The 13,726-nt window shown below is 51.1% G+C and overlaps 2 protein-coding genes across 2 annotated transcripts; both read right to left on the reverse strand.

Annotated features, from left to right (window-relative positions):
* Positions 1-4,784: 4,784 nt before the first annotated feature.
* On the reverse strand, positions 4,785-8,787 carry CDK3 (cyclin dependent kinase 3; the record flags this gene model as incomplete). The annotated part of the gene is made up of 7 exons (XM_084298387.1): positions 4,785-4,910; positions 5,305-5,508; positions 6,221-6,322; positions 6,703-6,873; positions 7,412-7,532; positions 7,991-8,068; positions 8,660-8,787. 7 exons carry the CDS (start codon positions 8,785-8,787, stop codon positions 4,785-4,787), a joined length of 930 nt encoding a protein of 309 aa, XP_084154513.1.
* Positions 8,788-11,368: 2,581 nt separating this feature from the next.
* On the reverse strand, positions 11,369-13,323 carry TEN1 (TEN1 subunit of CST complex; the record flags this gene model as incomplete). Its single annotated transcript, XM_084298399.1, has 3 exons — positions 11,369-11,505; positions 12,969-13,126; positions 13,238-13,323. 3 exons carry the CDS (start codon positions 13,321-13,323, stop codon positions 11,369-11,371), a joined length of 381 nt encoding a protein of 126 aa, XP_084154525.1.
* Between the last annotated feature and the right edge of the window lie 403 nt (positions 13,324-13,726).

Consider the following 13,726-nt stretch of genomic DNA (forward strand, 5'->3'; position numbering starts at 1 on the left):
TTCGAAACACCTCTCCCCACAGCAGCGATCACGGGAGCGGAGCGTCTAGCATTTAGGGCTGCATATTCTTCTGTCTTAGCTATCCCTGCTTCCCAGCGCAGCTTGGCCGTGCGAGGGAGAAAAAAAAAAAAACGTGATCGTGGAAAGGACCTGGGCACGCGGGGCCCCCGCCGCCCCCAGGCGATGCTGTGACTGCAGAGGGGGTTTGCTTGCAAGAACTTCTTCTGGCAGTAGGTTAAACGTGGTCGTGCCCAGAAGGGGGGGGAGAGGCAGAGTGTTTTCAGGTTGGGTCATTCTTCTGCATGCAATAAACGTAGCAAGTGTGTTTCTGTGGCTGTGTTCTCTCTGCAGCCCCAGGCTGCAAAGTGGCCAGAGGGAAGGCTGGTGCCCCTGTGCTGTCGTGTGCCCTGCGGCCCCACCTATAGAGGGTTCGCTGCCCCTCGCTCCCCCAATCTCACAGCACTGAACACCCTAAATTTCTTTGTGAGTCCAAATATTTTAAAGTTTTTGCTATATTTGCCTTTCAAACTGAAAACCAATGGGACTTTGCTCCCTGGTCATTTGGACACCCCTGAAATTGGGACTTGGTCACCCAAGGGTGCAGTTCCACGTTATTTTGGCCCACTCCAAGTGCAGGCAACCAGTGGAGAACACCCCACGTCCCCTCCTGCTGCCTGCCTGTCCCTGCTGCCCCTCTGGCTGCAGGCCAGTGGCAGTGCTGGTTGTAGGATGTCTGGGGCTGGTTCACTGAGCTGCTGACAGATGAAGCCACGCCTCGAGCAAAACCAAACCAAACCCCATTAAAGTAGGTGTTTTGGGGGCTTGTCCTGCACCCGTGCAGAGGCAGATGTGTTGCAAGGGAAGGAGTGACCTTCAGTAGCAGACTGCTGATGCTTGCAATCCACAGTGATGGAAACTGCTTTCTGCAGCCCTTGGCTGTGGGATCCACCCAGCAATACCTGAAAATCTGCATTTGCTATTTTTTTTTTTTTTTTTTTTTAAGGTGAGTTTTCACCCTGTCACTTGCAGTGCTCAGCCCTTGCTGCAATGAGCAAGTCCCATCTCTCACGTGTCCCTGCTGAGATGAGAGGTGAAACATTCTTCCTTAGACTCTGCCCTGTTCTGGAGAGTCCCCTGGCTTTGTGGGATGAGGAAAAAAATGACTTTTTACTGACATGGGCTGCTCTCACCTCCAACAAGGGTTCTTTTAGCCGATGCTGCTGGGGAAATTCAACACAATCCAAAATGATCCATATCAGTAGATATCCTAGCCTTTAGTCCCCCATCAGAGCAGCAGCATATCTTGTATTTCCATATGGCCTACTTGGGATTTGGAGTCTGGGCTCCAAGAAGAAGCTGGTCCCATGCTGGCAAACTCAACACAGTCTTGCTGCCTTTCTGCTGGCAGGCAGCATTCAGTTAAAAAAACAAGTCCAGCTAAGGAAATGCCACATTTCCAGTCAAAGAGCTCTGCCCTATGCCTTGTAGTGTCAATGTTTATTGCCACTGTGGCCTGTCTCAACTGGCCCTATCAATACAGGGAAATTTGTTGGTTTACAATAGAGAAAACCATTGCACACACCCCAAAGTGACTGTTCCCAGCCCGTTCCCTCTTGGCAGGGCGCTGCCAGCACACGGGGCACTGTGCATCACCTCCTGCTGGGGCTGGGCTGTGATGGACTGGGGGCTGCATCAGGAGAGAAACCTCGCCATGGTGAGCCCCTCGGAGCACAGGACCGAGGGCAGGTAAGGATCACGTCCCACCACAAAGGACCCCCTGGACCAGTGCTAGCAGCACACCAACCACAGCCCCCAAAACCCTTAAAGCCCAGCACACCGAGGGATCCTTCCCAAATCTGCTGAAGCACAACAAGGCTGCTCCCAGCTTCGCACCCCTTGGCTGAAGGCAGGGAGGATCCATCACCACCGAGCTCTGCCAGACACGTGAGTTTGCTGCCAGCCTACCCACGGGGCAGGGTGCTGGGCTGTAGGGCTGCCCTCCATCCTCGCCGCTCCCCGTGCAGATGAGATAAAGCCCTGCTTGGTTTTAAAGCAGCCTGACGGTCACGTGGTGACTCTTTCCTGAAGTGCTGCTTAAATAGTTTTAGGGAATGCTGCGTAACTAAGGGATTTGGAGTTCTGGTAATTAGGCAGTCGGTTGATCATTTTGGATAATGCACTCCCTGGCTGCATGATGGGGATAATAGGTATTTATCCACGGCTGGGTGAAGATGTTAAGAGACGATTAGCTGGATGAGCGGTCTAGCTGGCTGAGCAGTCTCCCTCGGATGCTAGGTCTGCCTTTTGTTTCTGGAAAACAGAACAACAAAAAAAAATCTTGTCTTTGCTATCAAGCAGTCCCGATCTGCAGAAAGCCACTCGCATCGTATCCTCCTGATGTGTCTGTAGGAATGTGTCCCCACCACCCAGCCGGGGGGCTTTCCCAGAGCCCAGACACCTGGCGGGGTTGTGAGCTGCTCAAGAGGATGCAGGCAGTGCTTTTCCTCCCTTCTCAGGCACAGGATGATGGGGTTGGATGGTGGCGTTCCCAGAGCAGCTCTTTCAACACAGCTGTTGTTAGTTCCCTTTGCTGACAATGGGGTTGGGTCATAAATGTCTGAAATTCAGCATGTTGCTTCATTTGGTTGGGCGAGATGAGCCATAGTATTTTTAGTTATAGTTCTGGACTGCGTGAATGCCCTTGGAATTTATTTCCTAACGTTGGTCTTAAAAAAAGAAAAAAATAAGAAAGCAAGCCAACACTTCTGCAAATTGTTAGGTACAACACGAGCGTTTGTTTGCAGAGAGCAAACAATGGAGCATTGTCTGTACAAAATGATTTGACTTTAAAACATGTATGTAAAGGCAGGGAAATGATTCCCACAGCAGAATTCATCCTGGTCTCTCAAACGTGCCCCTGCAAGCTGGGTGTTATCATACAGAGGACAAGAGATGCTGCAGAAGCACAGCAGGACTTCGATTTTCCTGCCAGGTAGCTCTCAAGGTGCTGGGAGAGCCCAGCTGCCTGCTTTTCCCTGCTCGATCAGAAAATCGTGCCTCCCTAGCATGAGCAGCACACCTTTTTTTCCAGGCAGGCACTCCAGCATGACTCCTAACAGCTTCAAAAGCAAAGCAACCCTCCCCAAAACCTAATTTGTGCAAATTGCAGATGCAAGAGAGCTACCCAGGTCCTGGCGGCTGCTAAACCCGCAGGGGGAATTCAGCCAGGCGGCAGGGCAGGGCCAGAGGGAGGTGAGCAACAGCTCCCTGGGTGTTGCTCTTGGGGGTGTGTGTGGGGTGGCTGCTTCAGTAGAGATGACAGAGATCTTTTTGATGTTGGGAATTAAGCAGAGCCACCAGCTGCCTTTTCTCAGGTGGGAAGAAGGAGCAAGCCAAAGGTTAACAGAGCTTGGCTTCAGACAGGCAGGTTTTGGGCTGAGAGGGGATTTTCTATGGGAGAAGTCTAAAGGTTTCTGCTGTCTCACAGGTGGTGAGGGGTTTAGGCTGCAGCTGAGATGTGCAGCAGCCTCTCTCCTTCACCACATTGTGTAGCTGTTACTAAGTTCTAGGAATGCGATAGCTTTTGGGAGCTGTCAGCTTGTGCTGAAATCAGCTCTTAGGCTCACAGGTTTTAGGGGGCTGCATGCGTACAAGCATGAAAAACAGAATTTTTGGAACTTTGGCTTCCCCAAGTTAAAAATCTGTCTCAAGTATTTAAATTAGTAGGACCTAACTCTGAACTGGTCTGTGGCAACCACTGATGGAAAGAAATCCCATCTTATTGTACTGAGACAGCACTGGGCTGAAGAACCATCAGCCCCTTGTTCCTCAACGGAATCGAGAGCACATCTCTGCACCTGCCAAGGATGTGAGCCGGAAAGAATAAAAGAAAGAGTGCAGGAGATGGTGAGGGGAGAAGAGGTCTGTGGAAAAAAAAGGGACCAGCCAGCTTGTCCTGCGTCACTAGCCCAACAGGCTGAGCCAAGCAATAAACACAGATGTTTCTGAACAAACGACAAGCCTTTATTTTTTTCTGTATTGGAAAAAAAAAATCTCAGATGTCAAAAACACATTAAAAGTTAGTTATAATTCTCCAAACACTCGAAGGCAAAAACTTTTCCAAGACAATAAAGCAAAGGAAGCAGTGTTACATCTGGACCGATGATGGAAAGCTGGTGTTTCAGCTGTCACCGTTTCCAACCCAAGTGCTTTATGCTAACTGGATCTTCTGGCTTCTCAGTCCCAGCTAAAGCACAAGTTCAGATACCTTACAGCACTCCTCAGCTTGCAAAACAGCAGAATGTTAGCTCCATTAAACAGCTCAACTTAAACAACGAGTCTAACGCTGGCAAACCTGGTTCTTGTTAACAGCAACGACCAGCTGAGCAGAGCAGTGCTGTCCTACCCGTGGTGGAGCTCCAGCACACCCTGGTGTCAGGAACTGCCACCGTCAGACCTGCAGCAAGAGCTGGTGATGCTCCAGAACATTGTGTGTCACCTTAGCTTGCTGGCTAATGAAGGACAAGTATGCTCTACCACTTACAGTGTTTTATGATGATAAATAACCCCACCTTTCCACATGACCTCTTCAAAACAGCTCTACTGGCCATAACCTAGGCAAATCCTCCTCCAGCAACAGGCTGAGAGTCTCTAACTGCAAGAATGTCCCCCTCAGGGCTCCTCAGAAGTGAGGCCCCGAGCCCCACCTAGTCCCCTGCTAAGTGCCCCAAACCAGATCTGCGCTGCTACCCAGGGGTACACAGCACGGGGAGAGCTGCATCACTTCATCTGCAGTGTCTCTGCATCACACGTTGCTCTTCGGTGCTCTGCGGGCTTTTCCAGAAGAAGTACTGGTGACTGAGGGCTGCCTTGGCTGAGATGCGCTTGCTGGGGTCGTACAGGAGCAATTGCTGCCAAGAGAAAAACCCACCAGCTTTAGGATTCTAAAAGCCAAATGATTGTTTGCACCTGCACATGGCTGAGCCCAAATGCAGATGTTTTTCCTGCCTTTTCCTCTCTCTGGGCTTGAGGAATAACCCACAGCTGAAGTTACCATGTGGGTTACACTCCAGGGCCTTTCAGACCCTCCGTGCAGTGGTGCCTTAGAGGAACCCACGCTGACAGCCCTATTTCAGAGCCAGCATTTAGCCCTCTTCCATGATCTGTTTTTTATGTGTTGGCAAAGATGAACATTAGAGCCAAATCAGCTAAAGCACTTCAAGGTAGATCAGTCCCAAATATCTCTGTTTTTTGCCTGGTTTGATAAGGTCGTTTCCCCAGGTCTTGTTATGAACCCTCACTCACTGCCAGTAAGTCTCTGCCATCTCGATCTAAGTTGGGAACGATGTCCTTCATCTCTTTCCTTCTCCACCGAGGAAAGTCCCCCTTGTAGTCAGGCAGCTGTGTCACCCCAGGCCAGGTCGCCTCAGTGGGAGTACCCAGGGTGCGAAAGATCCGGAAGAGCTGATCGATCTCGGAGTCCCCTGGAAACAGGGCCTTCCTGGTCACCTGGGGCAAAAAAAAGCAGCCAGTTCCCACCTTTCCATTAGCTTTGTGCCCTATTTCCTTCTGCAAACTGCTGTCCACAGAGCAGGGCAGCTTAGGCAGTGGCTGTGACACTCACCAGGGTTTGTCTCCAGCTCCCCTCCATGGACTCAGGCCCCCCTGAGGCTGCCTCTCTCTCAACCAGACCCTTATCCCTCTTCGTCTCCAGTTTCCTACCATTTCCTCTTGCAGGCTAGCACCCTTCCCACCTACTTGCCCAGGCTCTGCTGATCTGCACCTCACGGGTTTTGGGAGGTAGGGGCAGTGCTGTCTCACTGCAGGGATGTTGAGCTCTTTGAAGTAGGCTATGGACACCTAGGAGACCCAAAGAGCAATGCTGTGCCAAGTGCTACTTCTCTGCAGGCTGGTGGGGGACACCTGCAAGAGTTATCTCCTCCCAGGTTCAGAATGCTGCAGCAGCAAGAATGAAGTCTGATATCGCCACATATTGACACTGCAACTGGACTACAGAGGCTGCTTTGCCTTCTGCCAAGTCCCTACAGCCAGCAGATTTCCTTCTGAGCGTTCAGCTAACCCTCAGGGTGGAGTTTCCATAATACACACCCCAACACAGGGTGGGCCCACAGGACTTTCTGCATCCTGCCCCTCCTTTTCCACTTCCCATTGCAGCTGCGTCCTCCCCGCTCATTAAAGACACCATTTAAACCCATACTACCATTTCTGCAAAGATGCAGCCGATACTCCAGATATCCACAGCAGTTGAATAGTATTTGCATCCCAGGAGTATTTCAGGGGCTCGGTACCACAAAGTCACCACCTGGTAAGGAACCAACAAACAGGCTCTGTGTAGAGGCATGGGATTCTCTTTTCTGGGTTGTGTCTCAGTGACTGGATAAATCAGTGTGCCAAGGCCGTGCCTAATTAGCAGACACCTTAGTGACAGCATGATTAGGATTAACAGATTGTTTTTCAGCAGGTCACTGGAAAAAATATAGCCTATGCAGAGAAGGTGGGAACCCAGCTTGCAGGCAGGCTGGGATGGAAGCAGTCAGCACACTGTGGGGACACAAGATAACCCCTTAGCTACAGGTGAGGTTAAGGGCAGGTGTTTTGGCACAGCTGTGGATCAAGTCACTTGTGCTGCTGTTGTTCACATTGTGGACCATGCTCTCAGATGGCAGGGAGTCTCAACAGTACCTCGTGAGTGTATGTCCGCAAGGGAACTCCAAAAGCTCTTGCCAGACCAAAATCAGCCAGTTTGATGGCTCCTGCTTCATTGATGAGCAAGTTTTGTGGCTTCAAGTCCCTGTGGATGACTCTGTGCGAGTGGCAAAAGCTCACACCCTGCAGCAGCTGGAAAAGGTAGTTCTGAGGAGAGAAGAGAGTTTAGACAAGGCCACAACTAAAACCATTTCAAAGGTTTAGTCATGTGAACCGACATGCTTTGGATTGTTCATCAACCTGAATGGGAAATATGATCTTGCTATCATGCAACACCAGGCTTGCAGGCTACTACCCAGAGACGCACACAAACTGCTCCCCCTCTGTAGGGGGACAGAGACATTCCAATTTAAGCAGTGGCAGTCCCTTCCACTCATCTGTTACTCCATGCAAAAGCAATTAGCAATAGATTCCTCTGTTATCCTCATATCAACGGTTTATTCAATACAGAGATGGGCTGGAGAGCCTGGAAACAGCTGGGAAACAAATGCCCTGAGCAATAGCACCGGGAGGTTTCCCAGCTGTAGTGTCAGAGATCCGACAGACTGAATGACTCCAGTCAAGGATGAATCCCTTCCCAATGCTGTCTGGCTAAAAGCAGCTCAGTGCTGGCTCCGACCAGCAGAAGGCAGCAAGGACACACACTCTTGCAAGCCTATTAGCACTCACTCTTTCTGCACTGTACCTTGACCAAGCTTAAAGGAAACTCTCCAGCTTGGGAGGAATCTATGTATTTCTTCAGGTCCTGATTGAGATATTCAAATACCAGATACAGCTTCTTTTGGCTGTGCACGACATCTAGGAGCCTGCAAGAGAAGTGCAAGCACTCCTTTCAGTACCTTTGCGTGGGAATCCATACTATACAAGGATGTTACAGCCTCTTACAAGACACCTGGGGTGACCTTCTTCTCCAGACCTTTGCCAATTCCTAAACATCCCTCCTCCCTCGCACAGGTGCATCTGTTTTGAGAGCCCTCTGGGGCAGAGCAGTGAGTTAGGTTTAAAAGCAGCACCCAGGATGAGGGGTAGCAGTAGTCTGAACCAGGTTGTGTTGGTGAAGTGAAGCAGTAATGCTGTGAGCTACTGCTGTACAAGGAAGCAGAAGAGATTCTTGCATCTTTTTGGTTTGTTTGTTTGTTTTCCTTCTTTCTGTGTAGTCAGTGAAGGACTGGAAGGCTACTCTTGCTGTATGATCTGGAGCTGACCACATCAACGAGCAGAAGCTGGTCAATGAGCTGATGGGGAGGGTTCTTATGGCCCTTACCTGACTATGTTGGGGTGCTTCAGCTCCTTCAGCAGCGAGATTTCTCTGATGGCTGTGCTGGGGACGCCCTCTGTTTCCCTGTGGTAAAGGTGGGCTGTAGGGCACCCTGTCCCACAGCTGGACCTTGCAGCTTGGCAGGATGCTGTTTCCCTTTTTCCCCTAACACTGTGCCCTATTCTGGGCCCAGGAGAAGATCTCACATGGGGCACCCCAGGTTTGGGTTAGAACAGAGCATGAGCTGGGGGAAAATGGAGCCATGGGGGTGGTGAGAGAGTGGACAGTTGTGGGGTGCAGTCCACCATGGCTGCCTATCTGCAGTGACACCCCTCAGTGCATAAACAAACCAGGGCCAACCCAGAGGATCAGGGATAAGCTTTTATGTACTCGGTCCCCACCCAAGTCAGCTCTGCTGGGTGCTGAGCATCACCAGGCCCCAGCACCGCGCTGCTGAGGGAGTGGCTGCATCCCAACATGGTGGCTGCCTCCCTGGCCCTGGGACATGGCACCAGGGCTGGGCCCTAGCTGTGCTCATGTCGGCCTGGAGAGAATTTTTCCCCTCATGTCAGGCTCTTTTTGAGCTTCTAGCACCATTTTGGACACTGGGCTGTGCTCAGGGCCCTCCTGCTCACTCCCATGGTGGCGCTGGGGACAGGGCTCGGCCCCACTCACGAGTCCAAGCGGATCTTCTTGAGGGCCACCAGCTGCCCCGTGCGCTTGTTGCGAGCCTTGTACACCACGCCATAGGTGCCCTCCCCGATCTTCTCCACCTTCTGGAACGCCTGCTGGAGGGTCTCCATGGCCTTGGCCTCCTGGCTCTGGCAGGGGGCACCTGTTTTCCAAGGCGGGTGTGGGGGGAAAAGGAGGAGAAATGAGGTGCAGGAAGACAGAAAATGTCTGCTTCCCTTCCCTGCTGCCCAGGAACAGCTGTGGGTGGGGACAGCACTGGCAGGCAGGGCTGCCTGGGTTGTGGGGCTGCCAGACAGGCCCCAAAAAAAGCCCCTAAGCCCTGCCCAGGGCCATATGCTTGCACTGAGGCTGTGGGATGCGTTGGTTAAAGCAAAAATTGAGGAAAACTTATGCAAAGTGGCACCTGGGGTCTGGGGGAAAGGCTGCATGGGGCCAAGAGAAGCTCTCCAGCTCTGTTGGTGCAGTGCCTGGCATAAAGGGGATGTGGTGTGTAATTAGGGCTCCCTGGAACATGCTCAGGGCAAACATGTGGCACAAATGTCTTATTTTCTGTCTTGTGCAATTGTCCCGTGAATGCTGTGGGCTGCAATGCTTGGTCAGCTTTTTGGATGATGTCCTTGTAGGGGGTGGATTAATTATTGACTTGCCAGCTGGCAGAAGACAAGATTAAAAAAAAATCATAAATTGTGGCACCTGAAAAGGTAGAGTCACGGAGATCCAGGTCTGCCTTCTTCCAGAATTTGGGGCCACGTGTCTTGGGGTGGGCACAGCAGGACACAGCAGCCCACTGGCTGTGCATCCACAGCACTTTTAGGTGACCTAAACAGGACTGATTTAGGACTTTGCTGAGTCACCATCTCAAAATACCTTAAAAGTGATTCTGATTTTGCTGATTTGGAAGAACTAAAGTGGCTAGCAGAGCTGGGCCCCAGCTCCCTATGGATTTTCATGTCCAAGGCAAGCTCCTGCGTGGGTTCTCTTGTGGGTTGTGAAGTTTGAGTTTGCATTCACATCTGCATCTCGAGGCATTGCCACATTTCCTCTCGTCTACCTGTTTGGTGTTTTTTTTTGTTTTTCTTTTTTTTTCCCCCCATAGCACTCGTAAGAACCTGGTATCTTGGATATTCACAATTCTATGGCAGACCTGGCCATTTGGATAAAATTTAAGCACAGGGAGGAAGGTGGGAGAACAGACAGGTGATGAAGTATAAATATAAACACATCATGACAGACTAATCATTGTGTCTTACAAAAAAAAATAAATCTTGCATCTTATGTTGTTGGATTTGGGCTGAACAGTGTGCAGAGGCAGGGATCTCAGAGCTTGTTAACTGCATGAAGAAAAACAGAAGGCTAAACTATGATTAAAGATTATCACAAGCACTGTAATTATTGAGCAATCTCAGGATCTTGAATCAAGCCTGCTGGTAAAATGGGACTTTGCCAATATCTGTTCCATTTTGATCTGCTTCTGTGCGCTGTATGGCTTCAGTCCTTATTTTCTAAATACTCCACCAGGGAATGTAAACAAAAAAAAACAGGAAAGGCTGCAGGTGGCTGAGTTAGTCCCAACTTATTCCAGGTCCAGCAGTTCCCATTGCACAGGAAGGTCTTCTTGTGTGCACTAACATTTTATTCTCATCTCACAGTAGTGATTTTTCTGTCTTTTTATTGACCGTTTAATCCTGCTGGGTGGACCTAGCACCATGTTCTTAAACCAGAGTGGCTCTGATGTAATTTCAACTCCTCTTCTTGCAACTTTTTCAAAACTAAGTGCTTCCTTACACACCCAGTACTTTGTAGTGGGAGGAAAATTGCATTTTGCTAAATTTTCTTACATCATCCGTGGTGTTTCTGCAGGGACTAATGCATTTGTATTAGCAAGAAAGTTTTTGTTTTAATCAATAAAAGACATGTCACATTCTCTTTTCATCTTTATTTAGGAACATATCAAACAAAACCTTTAGATACTTCCAAAAATTAGTGGTTTAAGGTTTCCTAAACTTAACTGTGTCAAGGAAGAAAGTAAAGTGGTGGTTCTCAGGGCACTGCAAATATTTAATTTAGAGTTAAAGTCAACGACCTGCCTTGAACACAAGCTCCTGAACCCGTGTAGAGATAATTGCTACTGAAAGTAGTGACTCCTCGCCCTTCTTGTTCCTTTGTTCAGTCCAGACCTGAGTGTTTTGCCAGGAATGCTCCTGTGTGGCAGCTGAGTCACTGCAACCCAGCACGTGTGTGCTGGACCCGCAGCCTTGCAGGGCTAACGAACTTTGCACTAATGCCCTTTACCTTCTATCTGCTGCACCTTGGTAGTGTGTGTGAGGGTGTGCACAGGTGCTTAACTCCAGCTTCATATACTTTGCCTTTTTCTGACTTCTCTAAGCCCTGCATCTCAACAGGACTGTTGTAAATCACCTGCTCTTTCCTTACCCACCCTCTTAAACAACAAACCTGTCTCCCTGAGTGATTTTCAGTGATGACACCTGCCACATGCTGGCAGCTCCACAACTACATACTGATTCACAGTCTTCACGTGTTCCCCTGCTTACTGACCTCTCTCTGCCATGGCAAAAAGCAGTTGTGTTTCAAACCCACCTTCTAAATACACTTTCAAGATGTTTGTTGCCAATGGCAGTGCTACCAATGGCCGTGGTGGGGACCAGCTCACGGCATGGCTCGGAGCTGCCATCAGGATGTGTCCGTTCCCATCTGCTGCTGCCGCTCACTGAAGTACTTCCTCTGCTCCTGTACGGCCTGTTCCAGCAAGGGCACGTTCATCCCTTCCACGCAGGTCAGTATCCGGGCTTTTATCACGGGATTCTCACCTAGGAATATAAACGGGAAGCTTCTGTAGGAAGCACAACAGATGCAGCAGCTTGGGGGCACACAGAGAGGTTCCTTCTAGCAGTGTATGGCTCCAAGTGGCCAAATAACCATGGCCCAAGACCTTGCAGGAGACAAGTCTGGCTGAATGCCACCACAGACCTGAGTGCAGGTTAATTCAGTGATGGGCTTCCCTCTGCCTTTTTGGCTGCCAAATGCTGGTGGCTGACACTGTGGTGCCCTCAGCAGCCACACAGCATCCATCTGCCTCGTGGCTGGATTGTGCAGTTTTGGTTTTCCATGTCTTAAAAAACATCAGGGTTGGGTTTAAGCCCATCTGTGAACACCTTTGTGCAGGCAAGAGGAGGACAGAACAAAGCTGGGCTTAAAGAGGCTCAGTGCTGCCTCTCAGTCCTCCCCTTCCACGCCTGCAGAATGGGGCCAGCTCACTCCGAAGCGGTGACAACCAAAACAACAAGTCTTTCTGAAGGAATTTTGCAGCAGAGGCTTAGCAGGTGACGCACCAGAAGCCACGTGCAGTGTGGCTTTCCACCTGCCACCAAGGGTTTCGAGGGCACAAATGTGGATGCTTGATACCAGGTGTGGCCAAGACAACTCTCGGGATTTGCTTCACAACCCCGTGGCCCAGCCCTGATCCACTCCCCACACAAAGCACCGTGCAGCTGGAATAACACTCAGGGCACCCCAGGAAAGGGCAGCAGGGTGACAACAGAGTGCCCTGCGTGACAAAGCCTGCCCGTGTTCCTCATGCCCCATCTCTGAGAGCAGGGGTATAATTAGAGCCTTTCAAGGATGGCAAGGACCGACCCAGCCAGCTCACGGGGAGGTGTTGCTGCAATCTGTCACGGAGCAAAGCTGACCTGATCTGATGGCAGGGGAGCCAGAATGCTTTAGTACAGGTTTCGCAAGCTCGGTTGTGCTGCTAAGGCATGTCTGCCTTCTAAAGAGATCTGTGCCACAGCACCAGGTTTTCACCAAGATAAGGGTGGCTCTTCCTGTGGTCACCAAGGAGTGACTGGCTGCTCCTGCCCTGAATTAGGCACTTTGTGTGACCAGAGGCAGTGGCACAGGCTGAAGCTGCCCTGGCCAACGTTAACCTCCGATGGTGTGTCTCACCGTGTGCCCAGGGAGGTGTGAAGGAGCTGAAGAATCACCAGCAGGAGTACCAGGCACCAGTTCCTCGAGCAGATGGCACCAAAGCAGCGTTGTGCAATCTGTGGCACTGTGTGGGGACTCCTTCGAGTGAGGCTTGTGGCCATGGTATGGATGTGGACAATGAAGCAGGTGGTGGCAAAACAATTTTAAGAGCTGTGCAGGTGGCAGACGGTGCTGACCGAGCTCTCACCACCGAGTGCCTGAGCCCACAGCTGCACTGGGAGAGGGAGACCACGCGTCAGCACCGCTGGGTGAAGCCAACCTGCCTTTCCTCGGGTAACTCATTTACCTTCCCTGTGTTCAGCCTCTCCTAGCACCATGTAGAGGGATCCCAGCTGGGCTTCAAACGGTTCCACCAGTCGGGTGTCCACGTGGACGCGGTGCTGGGCTTCGCTGTGCTGAGCACTGAGGATGGCTTCGGACCGCGCCAGGTCGTAGCAGCTCAACCTGGGAGCAATGGATGCAGGAAGCTCAGCGGTGTGCAATGGGCACTACAAACCAAGCAGGGGGGTGCAGGGCAGCGAAGGAGAGGCCCAACACCCAGGGTACCCTTCTCACCTGCCAAATGTCCTCAGTGCCTCCCCCTCTGGGATGGAGCTGTTGATCTCCCATGGGAAGTAGTAGACCCCAGCATTTGGCAGCATCTCAAGCAACCTGTAGGAAAGCAGATCTGAGCTCCTGCCAACCAGTACCTGAGCCGGCGCTAGGTGAAACTGCCCTGAAACTCCTGCTGTGCCAATGCCCCCCCCCCAGCCAGGGGGCTGCAGGAGCTGCCTGCCTTCCCCGCTGAGTCCTGCGTGCAGCATCCTCCCCTGGCATCCTCCCCTGCCTTCCCCCACCACAACCCGATGTGAACAGCAATGGGCAGCCCACCAGACCCCCCAGGTTTCCCCCACATTTTGGGTGAGTTGATGAAGATTAAGGAAGTGGAAATAATGGTGAGTGAAGAAAAGTAGGGATTGAGACGTTCAGGGAGTGTGAAGGACGGAGCTGCAGGCTGCTGAGGTGACAGGGTGCCATGCAGTAAGACTTAAGGGATAGTCCTGA

The sequence above is a fragment of the Netta rufina genome (assembly GCF_964035555.1).
Source record: "Netta rufina genome assembly, chromosome: 19".
NCBI lineage: Eukaryota > Metazoa > Chordata > Aves > Anseriformes > Anatidae > Netta > Netta rufina.